Source organism: Emys orbicularis, chromosome 2, assembly GCF_028017835.1.
Source record: "Emys orbicularis isolate rEmyOrb1 chromosome 2, rEmyOrb1.hap1, whole genome shotgun sequence".
In the NCBI taxonomy this organism is placed as follows: domain Eukaryota; kingdom Metazoa; phylum Chordata; order Testudines; family Emydidae; genus Emys; species Emys orbicularis.
The window spans coordinates 243983958-244007962 of NC_088684.1; the positions used below are offsets into that span (position 1 = coordinate 243983958).

The window sequence follows — 24005 nt, forward strand, 5'->3', positions numbered from 1 at the left end:
GGGATCCCTTCTGTGGGACAGGTGAAAAGAGTTTATCTCTTTCCTAAACTCCCTTAAATTCCCTGGAAGTTATGCAAGATCAGAGTTTAGCGTGGACATGGCAGTCACTATCCAGGTTGTCCCCACCTGGCCTTGGAGATTCTGCCCTCCAAGTCCCTGGATCTAGTGATGGTGCACATGTGGACCCTTTCAGTCTCCCCTGATTTCCTCTTCCAGGGCCTAGTCCCCTACCTCAACTCCATCTTCCTCTACTTTATGACCTGGAGGATGAATGAAACTAGTTCATAGAGAAAGGAAGCGTATTGACTTTAGTACCTGCAAGCCTTGTTCAAGAACATTAATCATGGGTCTTGATGGCCTTTTAAAATTGTTGTGCATGCAGGCATACCACACCTTCAAGTTTTTTATTCAAAAAGTCTCACCGTTTCTTTTAGCTGAGGTCATCAGTGCCTGAAATTCCCCTCTCTGTGTTCAGGTTTCAGCTATCTTGGCCTTCCAGAGTCAAGTGGGATTTTTCACGCCATACTGATGCCTCCATTTTTTTAAAAGCCCTCTTCTTATGGGAACTAGTTTTCAGAAATGTTAGCGCTCAATGAGACTTGCCAACTGTGGTCCAGAATTAGGATATGCATGAAAAGTTTCCTTGCATTTGTTGACTGTGAAAGTGGCTCTATTAATTGTTATACCCCGTTCAGCTTATTGGATAATTATTGTACTCCCTAATTATCACTGCCCAGTTCTCACTAGCCCTAAATTGATTTTGGAATTCCACATGAATGAGTCTGTGGCCCTGCCAACCCTGTTTGAATCCCTCCAATTCCTTTGAGAAGAGACTTTTTCTGGATGTAAAAAGAGTCCCTAGATTTTACCTGCACTATATACAGCCCATGAGAAGGATGAAGAGTCTGTTTGTCCATTCCAGTGAACCAAGGCACAGGTCTCTGGCTTCCATGCAGCTGTCAGTTGTTGACTAAAGTCAATTATTAATCTGATTTGTAGATGGGGAAGACTCCACCTCTGCCAGTGAAAGCCCACTGTACTCAGGGTATATTTCTTCCTCCTGTGCTGAAAAGGCCAACATAATTTCAGTGGAAATCTGCAAGGCCATTACATGGTGTTTGCCTTCCACTTTCATCATATACTGTCTATCTTACAAACCCATCACCAGAGTGTGAGTGCCTTCTACTAGGAGGACATTAACAGCAGAGGCAAACTTAGCTTGTAAAGCTCCCCAAACCAACCTCCTCTGATGCATCTGTGTGCTATATCTGATGATTGTCTGGAATCTTCTGCAAGATGGAAGAAGATGGGGAGAAATAACAATGGAAAATTACTCACTTGTAATTCAATTTGTCAGGTTCCCTCCTCTTCTCCTATCCGGCAACCTTCTCTCTTTCCCCTTTGTTCTGAGTTATCCCATCTGGACAGAGAGATATCAGTTTGAAATTTACTGATCAGCTGGTGGGAAGAGTCAGTGCTCAAATATTCTCAGTCTTTCACTATTCTTTGCCTCCTGGCTTCCTGGTAAACAGCACCATAACACTGATTTTCTGAACCATCTATAGGATGGGAGAAAAGATGAGACTTCTGCAAACTGAATTACCGGTGAGTGATTTTCCCTTCTCAAAGATGCAGACTCCTGGCATGGAGTATAAACAGTGAAACAAGTAACTATGGAACTCAGAGAATCATATGCACTGCTGCTGTATGTGGAAGTTGGCAATATCTAGCTTTATTACTTCCAAATTAACAGTAAAAATATTCCATGCCACTACATACCAGTATAGATCACAATTGAAAGAGTCTATGAGGGGTTTGAATGGCTTTGGACACACTCACTACAACTGCAGGACTTTGTACCAATCAACGGATGAGATTGCCTGTGTTCATGGCAACTACCATCTGCAGATTGGTTCAAAACATTCACACCTACTTGGTTTTAAAACTAAAGAAGATCTCAGATCTGATGTATTTGCAGAGCTAAAAATAACTGTTGATACTGGTCATCCTCTACCATAACTTTAACATCAAGTAGACCCATTGCTTGGTGTGGACATGTGTTTTTACCGTTGACACTGGTGGTGACCCAGCATGCACATACTCTTGTCTTCATGCACTTAATCTTGCTTTGGAGAAGGAGTAAATCCATGGATCTAGGGGGTTGCTGCTGCACAGCCATTTTGTCTGAACAGCATATGAAGTTGGTCAATGAAGTTCCCTTTTCCTGTTGCGCAGGGTGTAGTGGAGGGCCTATTTAGTTACCAGAAGTGCCAGGCAAGTGGTCTGCTCATAGGAGTAGACTTCTATATCCCACCACAGGATCAGGCCTAAGGTATGTGCACATTGGGAAGAGAAAGGAGGATGCATAGAATAAAAGTGAATACACCATTCGTCATTTATTATACTAACACCACAATTTATTAGGGCTATGCTAAGTAAGCCTATGTTTGTGAAAAATCACTGCTATAATTTCTGTTTAGAAAACACACATTTCTATTTAGAAAACACACAGGGACTTGTATTGCTGCTGTCAAAAGCTGAGCATACCAACAGCGAAGAGACTCTTCAGTCTGGAAAGTTCATCCAGAAGTTATCAAAATATGGAAAACCAGTTAATCTGCTGATCACTATCCTTCTCAGTTTGGAATGGCTTCCAGGCATTTGGTTGTGTTACCACAAATCTCTTTGGAAACGTTGACAAAAGAGATAGACACATGAAAAGAAGTTTTAGTGACACCTTTTAACTCCTCAGCATACTGTCATACTTTCTTAGGGCACTTTCTTAGGGCCTCTGCTCTTTCAACCTCTGTACGTATATTTTGAAATGAAAGTATTTTACATGTTAACATTCACTGTATAGCATAAACGTGCTACAAAGTTTAGCTTGGTGTTGTCTGAATACAATCAGGTAACTGCTGGAAAATTCAAGTTAGTAGGTCAAATCTGCTCAGTTACACTGAGTGTAAATCCAAAGTCTATTGAAATCAGTGGAGTTATTTTAAGTTTATATTGATATGGCTGAGTGCAGAAGTTAGCACTGTATTTACATTTCCCTTAATTATAGTTACTGGAAGTTTGCTAATGGAGCAAAATATAATTCTGTGTTTCAGGTTTTATATGTGCAGATAAAATTTTCCTAACTACTGGAGTTAGGAGTGGGGGTAACATCAGCAGAGTTTGTCACATTTATTAAAAATCATCGTGTTCACCCTTTGCTAGGATATGAAGGTGAGAATCTGATGAAGATCTTGAAAGACATTGAGAACAGCACAGAGATCTTGCTGGACAGATGGAAATTTGAAGTCATACCCAATGATAAAGATGAGAAAGGAGATCCAGTGCCTTATAGCATCATCAATAATTACTTTTCTATTGGCGTGGTAAGAAAGTCATGCTTACCCTTAAATGATCTTTTTTTCTGTTCTGAATAAATGTGTGCATGCATGTCTCAGAATGAAGAATCACTGACTAGAGATCATTTATGATGTAATTTTGCTAGTAAAATGAATACATAGGTGACTGACAACAATTTACATAAATTTACTTACACATTCAAACTATAATTATTTTTCAGAAGCTTCCACCCACCTATGTATAGAGGAGAAAATCATGTTGTTCTTAATGGTTTATGAGCAGCTGCAGTACTAAATTAGGAGTGTCACTATAAAGACCCTATAAAATATAAAAGAAGACTAAGCATTATTAACACCTCTTAGTCACCTTGTCAGTTAATATTCACACATTCAAAATCATGCTGAAGAACAGTGGGGGTGGGGCGGGGTTCATTAGTACTTCTTTAAGTATGCTGCTTCTTCCCCTCTCCTTTACCCTCCAGTTCTGCTATCAGATCATCAGGGTAGTTCTCAAATAAAGAGAATCTTTTTGGTTCAATCCCATATATGTGAATTCATAGAATCTTCCATTCTGGAAAGTACTTTGCACAATCTCTTCCATATTGTGGCCTGTTTCTGCTCCATGAGAGTCAAAAGGGGGGTGGGGGAAGATCGCCATTGACTTGGATCACCAGTAGGTGGTATGGGTTGTTCTGAAAGGTTCATTCTTAGTACAGGCACTGCTAAGTCTGACTTTTCCCACATCTTCACTGGTTTAAACGAATGTCAGTCCAGGTGGCAAAGTTACCCATTATTTGGATAATGCAGCAGCTTCCCTGATAAGTGACCCAGGATATTTGGCCTTTCTTTCTTCAGAGGAGCCCTGGATGGTCCACAATCTGCTCTCAAATTTGCTGGGTTGCCAACACAAGTTATAGGATATAGTCTCTTCCCCTTTTTAGCACAGGGGATCTGTGTTCCGTTTCTGTGAGGGCAGAGGCTCTGCTAGCTACCAGGCCTCTTCCCAGGAGCTCAGAAACTCAACAGCCGGCTCCCTTCCTATGGCTCCCCACTAATGCGGAGCAGGGCTACTCCAGCCCAAAGCAGCTCCTTAGCCCCTTCCACCCTGGTGTGGTCTTTATCCACCCCATCACAGGGATAGAAGAGAATGTTAAGTATGTAAGCAGGTTATGCTATTCATGTTTAATTTTGCTATCTCATATAAATGTGACAAAAGGGATGTTAAGATAAACAGCTTCCCAATTAAGGGTGATATAGTGTGATTATGTATAGGAACTTAGAACTCTACTTTCAGGAAATGCTTGATGAGAGAGAATAGCACATGTGGAGGAAGAAAACAAGCCTGAATGCTGCACTGTCTTGGCTTTCTCTCATTTCATGCCCGAACACTGAATGCATACCATTTTCACAGGAGACAGCAGAAAAGATCCCAGCAGCTCAGGGTGGCTCTGCACCCTTCTCCTCCCTTCCCTCTTGTGAAAAGTGGGTCAGCTCCTCCTCTAATCCTTCAACATCAGGCCTGGGAAGGAGTAGAAGGGGCCACTTCTGGAGTTTCTCTGCCCCAGGCTTGGGGCTGGGGGTTGAAGAGCCTCTGGAAAGGGCCTTCTCCAGGGCTGGGGCTGGAGATAATGAAAATACTGCTACGGCAATGGGAGAGCTTCTCCTGTTGGCATAGCTACTGCCTCTCATGGAGGTGGATAAACTATGTTGACCGGGGGGGGGGGGCGGCTCTCCTGTTGAAATACGCTGTTTACACCTAGGGTTAGGTTGGTATAACTGCGTTGCTCAGGGGTGTGTATTTTACACTCCCCAAGTGACCTAGTTATACCAATGTAAGTTTATAGTATAGACTTGGCCTAAAGAGCTCCTGGAGCTCGAAAGGAGCGGAGGTGTGTGGCGGCGGCAAGGAACAGATGGGTGGGGGTGGGCAGGGGACACACAAATTAATTGATGGGGATCTGAAGGGGCACAGTATCGATGTGGGCGGGGGGGTTATCATTAATTGATATGGGGTTGTGGGATGGGCAGATGTAAGACTGGTGGGGTGTCATTGAATTAATTAGTTGGCATTTTGGGACTTTGGGGAAGCTGGAAGCCCCACACCATTAGGCAGCACTTCATACAGATTTTTGTAATTTGATCTCACTCAGGTCTTCTACCAAGAACTCCTGAGCAAGGGCCAAAATCACCATATTATGTAAATTTGGGAGAGTTGGCAACACTGTAACTACCCCACACATGCTGGGGATGAGCAAGGGGAGTTCAGAAATCAGAAGACAGATCAGAAACACATCATCATCTTTTAAAAAAACAAAAATCTCATGATTTTTGGGGTCTGACTCAAGATCTTTCAACTCTTGGAGTAGACATTTCTGCTTCCTCAAGGTGTGTAGCAGTGGGAACACTAAGAACTCCTGGTGACAGCCCTGTTTGGAACAAGGATCACCATACCCATCTCAAACACACAATTGATTCTCGAATGAGTATCCTTCAGCAATATCCAGTTTTGTTGGACCATCAAAGGGAATTTTGCATTCACTGATATCTTATATTTATTATGCAAACAATCTGAAGTTGTAGAAGCGGGTAAGTAAACAAATAGGGCTTTCTTAGAGTAACATAAATGACAGGAGCCTAAACAAGAATAAATTCAATGTATGCCCCAGAATGCATTTGTGTAGCTCCAACTTACTTCAGTTGTAGCTGCTCATACACCATTATTTTATTTTGCATTTATGTATATAATGCTACTGTAGGAAATGGTGCTAAGATTTGTGCTAAGATTAGACTCTTACAGTGGGATTTCGAAAAGCACACTTAGCACAGTGGCAACTATTGTACATAATTGCATTTAATTGAAATGCAGGGCCATCTACCTTCCTTTCACACAGGGTATATTGAGGTCCAAATGGAACCTTGTGACAGTGCAAAAATGTTTATTAAGTTCTGATTTGGTGGCATTGTAAATACACTTAGCACCAGTGTAAAGACAGGTGCAGAAGATTGGTAAATTTGTGACTTTATCTCCAGATGTAGAACTATTGGTCCACGTGCAAATGGCAATGCAAGTACTGCAACTAAAGTGAATAAGATTTCTTTGCTAATACCAATAGATACTCAGCCCTAATGCCAAAACAGTGCTTGTGTTAGTAGAGCACCTTAGCCCCGTTCTATTTTCACAACATGCAGTATTGATTTCTTAACAACTATTAATCATCCTAGTAAATCCTAATTTGGATAGTTTTCAACAAAAAAATCTGCATTGCAAGTATATATGAGTAAGGCAGTGAGAAGATTCAAAAATATCTGGAAATATTCTCCATGTTCCATGAGAAACAACTCAGTATTACATGCTGTTTAAAAAAAAAAAAAAAAAAGTCATCATAATGAGTGGAAGCCTCATTCATATTAGTACTGTTGATGAACTGAAATCAGTATGTGTTTCCTGCAAAACTGTCAGAAGGTAGAAAAGGTTCACAGCAAAGACAAGTGTATGTTTACGATACATAATATATTACCACCCAAATGCACTATCAAATAGATATTTGCACAGTCATGATTTAATATCCCTCAGCTTTAGCAAGTCACTAACAGCCTCTTATTCTGCCAATGTAAAAAAAAATATGACTGCTTACTTTTTATAATCATAAATTTGAAGTTATGGTTCTAGCTCCCCATCACTATCCCCTAAGTTGTCAGCATCCTCTTCCATTGCATTTTCTTAATTCTTTTCGGCAGAAGTGGAGGAAAATCTCGGTTAAAACAACTTGGGGGCATATTTTACTCTTGTTCTATATGCAGACTTCCTGCTGACATCTATGTAGAGACAGGATTTTTAATCAAAGGGCTAATATAGATTTTAGTCAATAACAGCAGAGTCTAAATATGATAGTCATCTAGCTGACAGTAATGATCTCATAGTGTACTGTTCAATCTTGTACTCCACCTACCTCTTTCAAACTATACCGATTTCTACAAACGACTATATTATCATTTATAATATTCAGTATTATTAGGTACAGTATTATTTTTAGGTTTGTCTTGACATGGGTTCATGGAAAATAGATTCTGTCAAACAATTGTATTCCATATTACAAGTTTGGTTGATAAAGGTAATAGTGTTGATGTAATATACTTAGCCATCTGTAAGGTTTTTGATTTGGTACTTCACAACATTTTGATTAAAAAAGTAGAACTGTATAAAATCAACATGGCACACATTAAATGGATTAAAAGCTGGGTAACTGAAAGGTCTCAACATGTAACTGTAAACAGGGAATTTCATCGAGCGGGAGTGTTTCTAATGTGGTCCAGAAGGAATCAGTTCTTGGTCTACACTGTTTAATATTTTTATCAATGACTTGGAAGAAAGCATAAAATCATCACTGAAAGTTTGCAAATCACACACAAATTGGGGGAGTGGCAAATAATGAAGAGGACAGGTCACTGACTGAGAGCGATCTGGATCGGTTGGTAAGCTGGGCGTAAACAAACAGTTTGCACTTTAACATAGCTAAGTGTAAATGTATACATTTAGGAACAAATAAATACTAGGCAATTCTTATTAGGCAATGGAAGACTCTATCATGGGAAGAAGTGTCTGAAAAAGATTTGGGGGGGTGGAGAATAATCAGCTGAACATGATCTCCCTGTGCAATGCTGTCTCCTAAAGGGCTAATACAATCTGTGAATTCATTCATAGGAGAATTTTGTGCAGGAGTTAGAGAGGTTTTCTTGCCTTTATATTTGATACTAGTGTGACTGATGCTGAAATACTGTGTCCAATTTTGGTGTTCATAATTCAAGAAGGATGTTGATAAATTGGAGAGGGTTCAGAGAAGAGCCCTGAGAATGATTAAAGGATTAGAAAGCCTGCCTTGTAGTGGTAGACTCCAGGAGCTTAATCTTTTTGGTTTAACAAAGGGAAGTTAAAGGGTGACTTAATTAGAGTCTATAAGTATCTACACAGGGAACAAATATTTGATAATGGTCTCTTGAGTTTAGCAGAGAAAGGTCTAACACAATCCAATGGCTAGAAGTTGAAGATAGACAAGTTCAGTTTGGAAATAAGATGTAAATATTTAACAGTGAGGGTAATGAACCACTGGAACAATTTACCAAGGGTTGGGGTGGATTCTCCATCACTGGCAAGTTTTATATCAAGATTGGATGTTTTTCTAAAAGATATGCTTTAGGAATTATTTTAGAAAAATTCTGTGGCCTGTGTTACACAGGCAGTCATGCCAGATTATCACAAATGGTGTCTTCTGGCCTGAGATTCTATGCATCAATTAATCTACAAAATAACTAGGAGGCTGAAAAGACTGTTTCTTATGGTGATCAAAGGGACTCTTGTTACGGGTAGTGGATAACTTCTGTACTAATTAAACAATTCAGCAAAGCACTGAAGTATGTGCTTAAATTCATCCCAGTTCAACAAAGCACTTAAACTTGGGTGTGGGTTTATCCTAATTCAGCAAAGTATTTAAGCGTGTGCTGAAATCCCATTGATGTCAATGGGATTTAAGCACATTCTTAACATTAAGTGTGACCTTAAATCCCATTGATGAATGTGAGATTCATGCACATGCTTAATTTAAAGCCAGGTCTTAAGTGCTTTGCTGAATTGGGATGAACATAAACATGTGCTTTAGTGCTTGCTGAATCAGGGCCAAAATGTGTACTGGTTGCTAATAAAATGCTATGATATTTTGCATTATTTCTCTATCAGAAAGAAGATAACACTACAAAATAAACAACATCATCCCTCTGATACAACGCAGTTCCGATTTTTTAAAAAAAAGAAAGCTAAATTAGAAAAAGAAAAGTTCATCTATGAACAAATGTGATTTTTTATTAAAAGTGCCATATTTGTAAAGGGTAAATCATATGCTAGACCTCAATCCTGCAGCCTAATCTTCATGAACCCTTGCACCCATACAGAGTCTTGTTGATGGTGGTGGGGCTCTGACGTGGTGCAAGAGTCCATTCATACAGATCCTGTGGTAGGGTAGAGCCTTGAAATGATTGCCTCAAATACACAGTTAGCGTTAGTCTGATCTTTAACTGGCTTGTTTAATTTGACCATTACAATGACTAACTCATTTAACAAATTTCACTTGTTTGTTTCGTTGAATTGTCCTTACTCCACTTTGGCTTTTTCACTACAGCTAATCAATGTACATTTTTCCCCACAAAAAATAGCTTTTTTGACCAAAGCAAAAAAAAAAAAAAAATCCCAACAAGAAAAGAACAGAAGCTGAAAACTGAATACCTTTGGTAGACATTATTAGTTTTTGGTTATTTTTGTTTAATATTAATATGTTAGGTTTTGTTAAACAAAAAGAAATGAACTATAAAGGCTCTTTAATACGCCCCCACCCAAAAAAGTGTTGTTGTTTTTTGGAAACCCAAAAAATGTAGTAAATTCTGGGGATTTTTTTTTTCAAAATTTCCCACACAAAAAAATTGGCATTTTTTAATCAGCTTTACTTTTTACATATGGAACTGCAGATCATTATAGCAGATAGGGATGGTAAAGATCTTTTAGACTGTCAGTCCATCTTTTTGCAAAACAGGATGATTCCCCACAGCACATTTTCTAGTGTTTTGTACAGTTTATTATACAAAACAATACCAACCAGTTGGACTTATACAATTTCCATTGCTTATTTTTCTTGCCGGCAGGATATTCTTCCGCAAAATCTGCCAATTTTTTCCACCTTTTAGTTACATACCATTGGTCCTACGTAAACCTCTATCACAGTCAATAATTCCTCTCCCCACTATCCCAAAGTACTGTGTGTACTTGCATATTGTGTGTTATCAGATACACATTGCAATTACCTGAAAAGTATTGTAGGTTTGTACTGTGAGGGCTAACCGGACCAGTGTGTGTCTATAATGCCTGTTGTTTCCCTTCATGTTAGCACTGAAGTGGATTGAATGACATAAGAGATACATATATGAGTGTGTGTGTGTACACGCGCACGCATGTGCATATAAATATACAGAAGAACCACAATTTTATGAATACCAGTCATACAAATGACCAGTTATACCTAACCATTTTTCTCAATGCGGGAAAAAGATCTCATAACCAGAAGTAAAAACAACGAGGAGTCCTTGTGGCACCTTAGAGATTAACAAATTTATTTGGGCATAAGCTTTCATGGGCTAAAACCCACTTCATCAGATGCATTTATGCCCAAATAAATTTGTTAGTCTCTAAGGTGCCACAAGGACTCCTTGTTGTTTTTGCTGATACAGACTAACACGGCTCCCCCTCTGAAACCTATAACCAGAAATGATGTACATAAAGAACAAGTCAACATCCCTTCACATTTTGATGCTTCAGTGCATTGAAAATTGTTTTGTAGTGGTTTAACAGACAAGAAGAAAGTGATACAGTGCACTACACTGAAACTTATGTACCACGTTTACCTTAATTTTGAGATGTTAAATTTTAGGAAATTTTCTATTTCATGAACTCAATCCTGAATTAGTTTAAAAAACTCACCCTAACCCCAATTTTCCCCTTGGTATTCTAAATAAATGATCAATATTTGCTTATTATTGTTTTTATTTAACTTTCTACAAGTAGATTAATATATTGGTGAGCAGTTTGAGCAAAAAAAGGAAGTCTCTCTTCTTTTCAGATTTAAGAGTAATGTATGCAATTTTTATCACTGATTGCTCATTTCTGTCATATAAAATCATTCTCACATTCCACAGGCAAAGACAAGAAGGTGAGTTGTTTCCTATAATCAGTAAAAACTATGAGTAGAACTGTTGGAAAAACATGCTGCATACTCCTAAATCCTTGTCTTTAACTTGTAAAGAATTTTGAAAATACAATTTATAGAATTGTTCTGAGGTTAGTTATATTACATTTAATGATTGAGACTGTTAATTGCATTAAATTAAATGTAGAGAGATGTGGATAGAAGTACAGAAAATTAGACCTAAGCTTTCCTATTGTTTTTTACATTTAACTTTAATTTAGCTGATAGAAAGTTTGAAACTTGCAAAGTCCTTTTGTATTGTGCAGGGTTGGGTTTTTTGGATTTTTTGTTTTTGTTTTTTTGTTTTGTATTTTTAAAGCTAGATGTTACAAAACAATTTAGCCAGCAACTACAGTGTCACAAGTGACAATGATAAATGAGAGTAAATGGCTAAAGACATTAATCTGTAACAAGATTAGAACACATCCTTAGGTAAATGCAACTAAATCAGCTATATAGTGCATAATTAACTTACATATATATTAGTCTAAGTACAATATTACTCTTTATATATTGTGACAGACCCAGACCAATGAGGTACAGGTGTCTGGTAGAAGGCAAATATACTGGCCACTGGATGAATAGTTTTCTGTTCACTGAGTGACCAGAGCAGGGGCTGCGCTAGAGCAATCAGGAACCTGCTAGAACCAATTAAGACAGGCAAGCTAATTAAGACACCTGGAGCCAATTAAGAACATACTAGAATCAATTATGGCAGGCAGACTAATCAGGACACCTGGTTTAAAAAGGACCTCCCATCAGTTAGTGGAGGGCATGCAAGGAACAGGGAGTGAGAAGGCGTGCTGCTGGAGGACTGAGGAGTACAAGCGTGATCAGGCGTCAGGAGGAACATCCTGCGGTGAGGATAAAGGTGCTGGGAGGAGGCCATGGGGAAGTAGCCAAGGAGTTGTAGCTGTCACGCAGCTGATACAGGAGACATTGTAGACAGCTGCTATCCACAGGGCCCTGGGCTGGAACCCAGTGTAGAGGGCAGGCCCGGGTTCCCTCCATCTCCCCAACTCCTGATCAGACACAGGAGGAGTTGACCTGGTCTGTGAGAAACACCAGAAGGGAAGGTCTAATTTGGAAAGGGATCTGGCCTATCCCCGACCCACTAGGTGGGACAACAGAGACTGCGGAGATTGTTCTCCATTTCCCCCATGCTGGCCAGTGATGAGGTTAGCTGAGTGAACGGCAGATTTCAGCCTCTAGCAGATGCGGCAAAACTGAGGGCTGCCGTGAATCTCTGAGGTGAGCAAATCCGCCAAAAAGCGCAGGACCCTTCAAGGCAGAGGAGGAACTTTGTCACAATATGTAAGGTATTGTTATCTCCATATGAAATTTGTAACGTACTAAGTAAAGATTAACAGTTTATCATAGTACTTCATTCATATTATTATAACGTGTGATGTATGTTCCTCTTGTTAATATTATTCTTAGTAATTCTTGAAGGAAATGTGAAGTGTGTCCTTCCATATATGGCATGTATGGTTGTTTTTTTCATATATATATATATATATATATATATAAAAAAGTGTGTGGAGTTGTATCAAATCAGTGGACTTTGCATCTTCCTCTAGTCCTTAGGCTGATTTCATAATTCCTCTTGTTAGTAATGGCATGAATTTTGTGAGTCCAAAAGAAAGATAAAGTGAAGGGTCAATAATAACATATAACAAGGTCAGGAATATTGTGGTTAAGCAGGGGGTTTGGTCTTGAGTCTCACTGAGCTGTAGGTAAGAAGAGGCTCAGATAATAGAGAAAATGGCCTTGAAGAAGGAGGCAGAGATTGTGGGAGAAGATATGAGTGGAAATGGAGGTGAAGTAGAGAAACTAAGGCCAAGGCAAAAGTTTATAGAAAAGAGCATGGTGTTCAGAAAGTGAGCTAGTCATGATGAAGTAGAAGATGAGAAACAGAACTGAAAGAGACAGACTGGCCAGAAAAAGAAAGAGAGAGAGAAGCTTAAGATTTTGCATATAGAGAAAGGGGTCAAAAAGACAGACATAGAGCTCTGAGATCTGAAATGGGCATGACTGGGCCCTCCAAAAAAAAAAAAAAAAAAAAAAGGTGAGAACAGCATCTAAATCAGAACTTTGGGAATGGTCAATGGGTTTGCAACAAAGACCGAAAGATAGACAAACATGGGAATGAGGAAACAGAGAAAAGTTATTCAAGAAAGAGAGAGAAAGATTTAGCCCCGGGTGATTTTTTTATAAGTGAGGATTTTTTCATGTCACAAAATGTATAATAATATGTACTGTTTTAAACTATATGTATTATTGATTTTTTTTTTAATACTACTTGGGGAGAGTGGGGATAAGCATACCATATTGTCTTAAAATCTCCAAGGGCCTAGAATTTGTTGACATTTGCATTATTTACATGGCTAAGGAGTTCACATTCTAACTGAAGCTCCAGTGGTACAAAAATATTCTTCATATCTCCAGATCTGCATGTTTTCAACATTTTTTATGGCGAAATCCCAAAAGGAACATGATTTAACTAAAAGTGGGTAGATTTAGCCAAGAAAGAGTTAGTCGTATGCTACCATCTGAACCAGGTGGATCTAGTGGCAAATTACTGAACATAATTTATTCCAGGCCCTTGTTGGAACAATTTGTGCTCAGGAGACTCTCCAGACTCGTAGTCATTAGAGAGCTGCCTGACAGCTCCTTTAGTTAAACTAGATATCCACATGCACAATTTAGCACATCCTTTGTATTTGTGACAATTCCTGGAGGACTTAAGGTCCATAAAACCAATAATGGGTTACAATTATAGATAGAGTTAGATATGTAGATATAGATATGATTCTAATTGTGACAAAGATGGATTATTTTTAATGTTATATTAAATAAAACTTCTCCCATTTCCCTCGTCCTATATGTTCAAAACTTACACTTTTTTGTTATGATAAAATTATGACATGCACTTAAAATTCAGGTATTAATAATCATCATGTGACATGCCTTTCACGTCACTCAGAATTATGCCACATGCACAAAAGAGCTGCCGCTTCTAATGCAAAATGCTTCGGTTCATAGTAGTCAGATATATTGTAATTCTATGCTTTGTATACATTGCCACTATATGGCATAAGAGAAATATGAGGAGAGATATATTTCTTTCTCACACATATTCTCTAACTCTTGGACTCTTAAAGTTTCAGCCAAAGATAACTCGAACTAATGTAACGCTAATCTCAATTATTATGCTAAACAATGTTACATTGACTTAAAAAAAATCTAGAGACCATTTTAAAAAGGATAGCTGAAATGAGGTGCATAATAGAGTCAAAAAATGGTAAATATAGGCCAATCTATTAATATTATTATAATAATATAAATAGGTTAAGCACTGTATATTTGCCAGGCATCATAAGAGTATGATATCATGAAATATGTTTTATGGATGCTCCCTAAAAAAGTTTGAACTGAGTTTTGTGGTTGAATCCCTCTAATATATCTGAAGAATATAGCATATCCTCCCCAAAATTACAACACTTCTTGGGTGCAGAATGAATTTTAATCAGTTAAGGAAAGGTCATACTCTGCTTATTCATCTGAGCATCCCCCACCACTGCTACTACCATCACCACGTGTGTGGCGAGGACAGGACAGTGGGCAGGGCCAATTGATCAGGACATGCAAGAGAATGAAGACACAGACCCAAGGAATCAAGGCAGCGAGCTCAAACTTTATTAACTTTAATCACACTAAAAGTGGGAGACCCTCCCCTGTAATGTATATATTAATTGGCTTCAGTGTGAGGTTAACTGCCCTTAAGCCATATAACCACAACAAATAAAAGCTGGCATCCTTAACTAAATCTCCCTATCTAACTGAAGAAAGGATTCAGCCCTAAGGTTGAATCCTCCTAATTTCCCCCACAAGAGGGGCTGAGGGTGTAGATTAGCAGTACCTCAGACAGTGAAAGATGTAAGATCTCCCTGTGCTCCACAAGCTAATGGGGTCCATGCCAGCCAACACCTGGGTCTTGTGCTCAGGTTTACCACAGGAACTGGCCATCTAAAACTTCTTTCCATCACTGCCACAAGTTGTAATAATTATTATTCGATGTATATTACCCCTTACTAACTTATTTATTTATCATTACTATCCCTTATCCTCATCATCCTAACCAACCAGGCCTCTGAGAGGAAAGAAAGAAAAAAAAAAACCAACAGACATCTTGCCAATCTTGGCTAGAGGGAAAACCTAATTCCTGGTCAGACACAAAGTGAGCCTTGAAGCCCAGTTCTGATGCCCACATCAGCATTTGGGCACCTAATGCAGGCCAGGAGAGTTTTAACTGATGGAGAGGAGTTAGAGGGAGCTTGTCACCTCCCTCTCCTCCTGTGAACCAGCTTAATATGTGTCTGAAAGAGATGGAGACTCTCCCCTTCAGCCTTTCCTCCACCCAAAGGCAAGCTCCATGTGAGTTCTAGGCAGGAAGTGGAACTGGCACAGGCTCCCAGAACACCAAAGGCACATCCTCCAGTCTAAGAAAGCCCATCTCCTTGCAGGATCAATAGACCTCCTCCACCTCTACTAAGATGGGTAGGGGTGAGGTTGGAGGCATCCTCACCTAATAAACCACAATGCCTAGGGAATCTTCAGGCAAATTAATATACTCTGTGTAATGCTCACAATGGTGACACACAAGCATGAGTACCAACCTTAGGGCAGACTGTTAAAAACCAGACCTAAAACCCTAATTCGTTGTGAGCTCAGATTTCAGCAACCAGCTACCCTAAGTACGAACTCCTCAGGCACTTTAAAAGCCTTCACATGGAGTCACATACAGTCCCCTTGAGTACTCTAGTCTGTCTTGCCACCCACGTGAGTGTGTCTTTGTGGTAGATGGCTTGTCACACTAAGAATCACAGCAATATTCAGTTTACTCCTGATCCGAAAGGACCAGTCACTTACCCCAGGTCAGGTGCACCTTTGGTCTCACACCAAAGACAATGACAACACTTGTAGCCAATTCTATAGTAAACTATATGAAGATTTTATAAATAGAAAAAGGAAATTAGAGTTATTTACAGGATTAAGACAAGCACACAGACACACAAATGAGTTAATCTTGGGTTTCAAAAGGTAATATAGACTTCTATAATCAGCAAGTGGCATATGACCTTTATGGCTAACCCACGGTAAGCAGCTGGGGATCTCTTGCTTAAGCCTAGAAACACCTTGTCCCCCCAGAATCCAAGTAACATAGAGATCCTTAGTTCCTTTGGTTTGGGGTTTCTATCCCTTTCCTTCCATATGCTCTGAACTGCAAACTCAGCTAATGGGAGGAGCCCACTTGCATGACTTATTTTCATGGGGAGGAGAGCAGAACAACAATAAGAAGTCTTTAGTCATTTTGTTGATGGTTTCTCAATTCAGATGTAGGGAGTTTCCAGTTGTGAGATCCACCCAACACCCATCTGGTATTCATTAGTCTCCTCTTTCAGGAGGGGCACAACAATTTCTGTAGAAGAGCAGCTCTGCATGGTAATTAATGTCCCTCTCCTGTGTGATGATTCATACAGTCACAGCGGCTCACAATACAACCGTTCAATTATTGCATTACAGTATGGAACACAGATATTACAAGTAAGATTCATGCAGGCAGCAACTCACAAACATTTGACAGAGTCCAAACAGTAAACACTTTCTTATAATTCTAGTACCTGTTTTATCAATATTAACCCACACCTGAGAGGGACAAATTCCAGCTATATATGTTAGTGTTCGGTTGAGACAGTGGTGACCATGACATGAGCTGGCAGCTGCTCTGCCAGCATCAGACCCTGCTGAAGCCCATGATTCCTATCTGTTGGTTGGGTACTAATATAAAATTTCTCCTTAGACTTAGAAATTGTTCCTGCTCCCACTGTATCAATGGGAGTTTTACTATTGATTTTACAGGTAACAGAATCATTACTTTTCTGTTCTGTCATTTCTGCAGTTTTAAATAAAAATGTTATGAGAGAGAGCGAGAAATACCACAAGTGTTTTAAATGTTTGAAAGTAATAAGCTATTTTAAACCTCTAATGAGGGAGGGGGAGAGAGTATTTCCAGGACAAGTTTCCTAGGTCCAAGTGATTACAGTATATGTTCAAAAAGTAGCTTTCTCAATTCCAGTTATTATGTATCTTTGAAGAATGTGCACTAAGTTTTTGAAGGGAAAAAATAAACTTAACAATGGGGGTCTAATGAGAAAAATAATTTTCTGAAAGCAACTGTGATCATTTTTGAAGTTATTAGATTAATAAATACAGCCTTCGTCAAATGACATTTCCCAGCTTAGGAGGGTTATTGACATTTTGATATGAGACAGAGAGACCTTTAATGAGATCTCAATCAAAGGTAATATTTAGATAATGATACATGAATTCACAAATGCTAGTCAAATAAAATGCTGTAGTCCATTTTGGCCTCTGTCTTATAGGAAACTGCACAGGTTACCAGATGAACAAGATCAGTGAATGTCTACTAATAACCTCTCACTTTACGGTCTAATTATGTCTGGCTAATTGTATGAGATAATGTTTGAAGCTGAGTCTTACAATGTAACTTAATCCATCACACAGACAAATCCCATGGAAGAAAAACATACCACTTCAGATATTAAAAATTGCTACTCATGTTGAATGTACATCATTTTCAATGTTTGATTCTATGGTAGTGATCCCTACATTCCTCTCCCATGCAAAAAGTGTGTTGGGAAACAAATGAATGTAGAAGTTAAGTCAGATCCTTGTCTATGACTCAAGTGCACAGAGCACAAGGCAGTGTGGGTGGTGGGTGCTTAAAGCTCACATTTGGAGTTACCTGATTTGCTGCTCTGTCCAGGGCAGTCCCCCACATGCTATGCTAGAGCAATGAGGGCTACTATTTCTTACAGTAGGTTGCAACGGCTACAGAGGGCCACAAATGCATCTGCCCTTTCCTCTGACCACACCTTCAGCAGAAAGTAAGAAAGGTAAATGATTCCCTGTTTCAGCTCTGTGTTACCAGAAGATCACCCTTATACTGCAGTGATCCTCCCTGGGCTGCTTAAGCTTGTCTTAGGGCCAGATTTACATTGGGGAGGTAATACAAAATTAACTCACTACTCTAGAGGACCTGGCCTCCTGGTGCCATGGGAACCTTAGAGCTGCATCATGGGTAAGGTGATAGAGTGGAAGGATTATGTGACAATGGGAAACAGGTTTGGATTCCCTATCTGTTCATTTTTAGACACTGTAGAGTTCGGGGGGGGGGGGGTTAAATAATAATTATACCTAGCTCTTACTCATCCATAGGTCTCAAAGCTCTTTACACAGGAGAGAAAGATCAGTATTCTCATTTTACTGAGAGTTTAAGTGACTTTCTCAAGGCCATATAGCAAACCAGTTTAAGATCTGGGAATAGAACCCAGGTTTTCTATGTCCTAGTTCAGTGCTTTGTCTATTAGACAATACTGGCTCCCCTTTCAAGAGGTAGGGTTCTTCCAATATTTGTAAAATGGTATTAATAAGCTTTACCTTCCTTTGCAAAACACTTTGAAATCTTTGAAATTAAAAGCTCTATATCAGAGCCAAATATTATGTGGTGGTGTTGTTTTGCTTCTATGTGTATAGACCTGCTGTACTAAGCATCTAATTAAAACCTTCCTTTCTTACCAGTGTGTGGATTTTATCTTTTATATAGCTCCATAGTATATATCTTTGTAATACCTCTTCTTTTCCCTAGTCGCACACCCCTTCCAAAGAAAAGGAAAAAATAATACTACAAAAGACACTTCTCACCAAGTGCCTCAAAAGAAGTTTTGGGTTTCTAGGCTAAGCCATTTTGGAGAGATGGTGAGGAGAAAATGTAGTAAGTGAACTGTAGGTAAAATTTGAAAACATCATGGCCAAAATTTTCCTAACTGCATTCTCAGCTTTTTTTTTTATGGAGATGCTGAGTGCCTGTAATTCCCAATGATTTCAGGCAATTTAGATTTATGTGCTAACTTTAGACACCCACATTTGAAAAGTTTGCCCCTTAGCTTTAAAACCCCCTTTTCTCACTTTTACTAAATTTCTAAGTAAAAATTCCATGTGATATGGAACATTTCAGGGAGGTCATTTTCTTTTTTGTGGAAGTTATGGATGAGGTTTTAAAACTAGGCTTACAGTGAGAAGTGAGATTAATTCGTAAGCATGGAGCAGCAGTTTTACTCCTGATGATTTTAACTGTGGAGGACCAATTTTCAATGACACGATAACAGGGAGAATAATTTGGCCAATGATTTGGAGCCCTGGTGAAAATGATTGCATAACGATAGCTACCTTACCTTGATTCATTTTGTAATTGATGAAATGTATGCACCTCATGCCTCTCGATTTAGAGTTACATTCATGCTACTAGTTATCCCTTTAAAAGAAAGAAAAATAAAAACCTGCACTCATGAATAATAAAAATAAATCTCTTTCCCACTCCCACAGCAAGAGGTTATAAGTGCTACCACCTGGCATCTGACTAAAAGATCATAATAAGCATCTTTTCTTACAATATTTCAGTGAGATGGTACATGGGAAGAATTAGTAAATTTCCACTCTTAGAGCCAAATTAGAGTCTCAGTCCTTAGGCAGGCAGAAATCAATGGGAGATTTGCCAGAGCAAGGCTTAGAAGGTTGCTTTTTAAAATACAATTTACAAACCTCCCCCTTTCTTTCTTTTTCTTTTTCTTTTTCTTTTTCTTTTTCTTTTAACTGTTCCCTGTCAGTGTTTGCTTTATTTTTGTTTGTTTGGAGAATGAATGGCTGCTCAAATGTACATTTAAAATCCATGAGTGCAACCTCTCCCTCTTATTCTGTCTGTTTCCCTATTTTATCTACTCCTTCATTTGCTCATTCCCTCTATTTCCTTCCTCTTCATTCATTTCATATCCTACTTTCATTTTGACCTCACCTTCACTTGTCTCTCTCTCTCTTTCTCTCCCCCTCTCATTTTTAACTCTCCTTTGCTTAGTATTTCACATTTGGTTGGTCTATGCACAGAAGTTGTACCTATGTAACTAAATCATTTTCTAAATTGATTTAACTAAATCAGGTCCGCTGCTTCATATGGACACTCAGTTCAGTTTAAAAGTGGCTAAAATAGTTTTTAGCATAAACAAATTAAGCTAAATCAATTTTAGCCACTCTTAAACCCCTTTAAAAGTGCCCACACAAGCAAGGTGTACTAATTTTAATTAAACCAATTTAGTTAAATCAGTGCAATTTATATATGTAGACGACACTTTAACCTCCTTCTTCCTTTAACTGCCCTATTCTTCCTCTCCAGGTCCTACACAGTATCTCTCTCATTTTCACACTAATCCAGTGCCTCGTCCTCTGGACCAGGCTGCTTCTGGATTATACTCTTATCTGTTTGTTATGATTGTTTATTCCAAATAGAACTATATTCAAATTTGCTATGAGTTAGCCAGGGTGGCTTTATGGTAGGATTACAGGCACATTCAATTGGAGTTTAAGCATCTTCTGTGGCTTGCTTAAGAAGTGTCCCATTAGATGGAATATGTAAAGCTGTGACCTCTGTTCATATCTTCACACAGCACTATTATTTTGTCCCAGAATTGAGGTGCAAAGTGCATTTTTGTACAGTGATGCAGTCATTAGTTAGTTAGTTTACACCCCAGTCTTTCTCAAAACTAGCAGTGCTTGCCTATCACCCAGCAGTGGAAATCTGTGTGAGCAAATTCTCAGAGAATAAGAAAAGATTGCTTAACAAATAACTCATGTTCTTCCAGTGGATTCCCTCCACAAATCCACACCACCTTGCCCTCTTCTTTGCAGCAAGAAAAATTGTATCACTCTAAGGAACAGAATTCTCTGTTTTAATATTGCCAAATGCAATTGCATACATCTAGGAACAAATAATGTAAATTATACTTACAGGACTAAGGCCTGTATCCCCCAAAGAAGTGACTCTGAAAAAGACTTGGGGACCATGGTGGATGACCATCTGAATACGAGCTCTCAGACTACTGCTGCTGTTTTTAAGAAGGCTGCTGTGATCCGTGGATTTACAAACAGGAATATTGAGTAGGTGTTGGAATACTGTGGCCAGTTCTGGTGTCCACATTTAAAAAGGGATGTTGAAAAATTAGAAATGGTTCAGAAAAGAGCTACAGGAATGCTTCAAGGTCTGGTAAACCTGTTTTACGGTGAGAGACTTCAGAATATCAATCTAATTAGTTTATTGAAGAGAACGTAAAGAAGTGACTTAATCAGTCTATAAGTACCTATTCAGAGAGAAGATTTCTGATAGTGGATATGACACTGGCAGACCAGGTTCCAGCTCGTGTCAAGGTCACTAGTCCTCGCTGAACACTGAGAAATTCATAGCTAGAAACCAGTCTGGCTCGCCTGTGTGTTAGTATTTTTAAGGGAAGCTTACCTGGATGGCAAGATAGACCAAACTTAGAATCATAGAATATCAGGGTTGGAAGGAACCTTAGGAGGTCATCTAGTCCAACCCCCTGCTCAAAGCAGGACCAATTCCCAACTAAATCATCCCAGCCAGGGCTTTGTCAAGCCTGACCTTAAAAACATACAGCCAGTTTGGGATTTATGCCCCATTCCTTGAGAGCCTGCCCTAAGGTTGGCACTCACATTTGTGAGCTACTCTGGACAGCTTGACATTGGTGTAATATTTGCGGGATTCACATACCACAAGTCAGTGGGATGTATAGATCATAACCCAACACTGTTAAAAGTTTAAATGTGATATTAAGAGTTCTAAAGATTAGTCACAATGAGTGAACCATAGTCATATGATAGTCTTGACAGAACAGACCTTAAACATTTATGCAAGGAGAGGGGAATATCCTTTAAAAGGAAAACCACAGATCAAGAACGGAGAGCTTTGCTCATAAATGTTGACCAGGCATCTGAACACCCTACTGCCCTGCTGACACAGAGACCACTGCAGTCCAGGAAGAATGTGAGCATGAATGAGAGTGAGAATATGAGACTGATGGCAGAACTTCAGATCAGGGAAACCAAAGAAATGGAGGAGGCAGAGGAAAGAGCCATCAAAGATGCATGGAAAGACTAGAAGCTGAGGAGAGGGCACACCAGAATCAGAAGCTCACGCATTGCAGCAAAAAGTACTGGAGTACCTCTCCTCCCCCCCAACACAAGGGAGTGGGAGAAGGGCTGCCCAATTTATAAAGAGACTGTATAGAAGAATTCCTGTCCACCTTTGAGAGAGAGTGTGGGATCCACAAGATCCTAGGGCAGTGGTTCCCAAACTTGTTCCGCCACTTGTGCAGGGAAAGCCATTGGCGGGCCGGGCCAGTTTGTGTACCTGCCGCATCTGCAGGTTCGGTCAATCGCGGCTCCCAGTGGCCACGGTTCACTGCTCCGGGCCATTGGGAGCTGCTGGAAGTGGCGGCTCGGCCCGAGCTGCTTCCAGCAGCTCCCAGTGGCCCGGAGCGGCGAACCGCAGCCACTGGGAGCCACGATCGGCCGAACCTGAGGACGTGGCAGGTACACAAACCGGCCCGGCCCACCAGGGGCTTTCCCTGCACAAGCGGCAGAACAAGTTTGGGAACCACTGTCCTAGAGGATAAATGTATGCCTATCCTCTTGACCTGATTAACTGGGAAGGCGAGACAAGTTTTTAAGGATATGGAGGAGGGTAATGCTCTGGTGTATAAGACATTTAAAGAAAATGTATTGGAAAGGTTTAGGATTACCCAGGCGTGCTATCAATTGACTTATAGAAATCTTAAAATGTTTGACAGTATCACACGTGTTGAATATGTGCATAAAATGTGTCATTTTGTGAGAAAATGAGTAATGGGGTCTGAGGGTGATTAAGAGGACTGTTTGATCTGATGGCCCAGGAGCAATTGTTATGGGTAGTTACAGGTGAGGCGAAGGCACAAAATTTTCCACCATTTTGGGAGCTGCAGAAATTACTGATGAATATGTTGAATCAAGGGCTCATGGAAGGCACAAATCCCAGGAAAATCCCCCTGTCACTCAGATTAAAAGGGAGGAGGGGGCTGGAAATAAACCTAACTCCAACTTTGATTAAAACCCCTTGGGTGCTGAGGTTTTAAAAACCCCTTCTCTAAGGGAAGGCAGGTAGTCTGCCATCACTAGGGGGTGCCCAGCCAACAGCTCTTTAAAATCAAACACTGGCATATCAAGATCCCCTGGCTGCATGTTGAAGCTAGACATATTCACATGGAAAATATGGCACAAATATTAACTGTGAAGGTAATTAACCTTTGGGACAAATTACCTAGGGATATGGTAAATTCTCTAGTAATTCAAATCTTTAAATCAAGATTGGATACCTTTCTAAAATATATGTTGTAGTTTAGCTAGAAGTTATAGGCCTGATGCAGGAATCAAATGGTGACATTTTATGGCCTGTATTATGCAGGAGGTCAGATGATTATAATGGTTCCTTATAGCCTTAAAATCTATTGATGCAATCTTAGTTTCAATAAAGTCAATAGGAGCTTTGCCGATTATTTTAATTGTCAGGTTTTCCTCCTCTGAAGCTATGAGAGGGGAAAAGAAATGAGGTGGTTGGGAGTCATGCACATTTATAGCCTTCCATGGTTGTATGGCTCATGGCTTCACTTTACTGCTAGTAAAAGATTCCAGGCTTATGGCCAGATGAATGTGCATCCCAAAGGGGGAGTGGTCCTCTGGAAGCAATACAGCTGAAGAATATCAGTTACTTGTTAAGTAACACTTCCTTCACATACATAAAATGACGAGATCCATTTTTATCTGCAACCATTCACCCTTAGGAGGAGAAGATTTTATGAAAATTAAATTGTGGGGAAAGTGCATTATGAAAGTCTTCCATTTCTTA

At 39.5% G+C, this 24005-nt stretch overlaps 1 protein-coding gene across 4 annotated transcripts in view; it reads left to right on the top strand.

The window, feature by feature from the left end:
- Positions 1–24005, top strand: part of DGKB (diacylglycerol kinase beta) — a 449520-nt gene that overhangs the window by 192617 nt on the left and 232898 nt on the right. For all 4 annotated transcript variants that reach the window (XM_065397765.1, XM_065397766.1, XM_065397767.1 and 1 more), the window contains one exon: positions 3220–3380. In XM_065397765.1, the coding sequence (XP_065253837.1) occupies positions 3220–3380 (161 nt within the window). The remainder of the gene's footprint in view (positions 1–3219; positions 3381–24005) is intronic.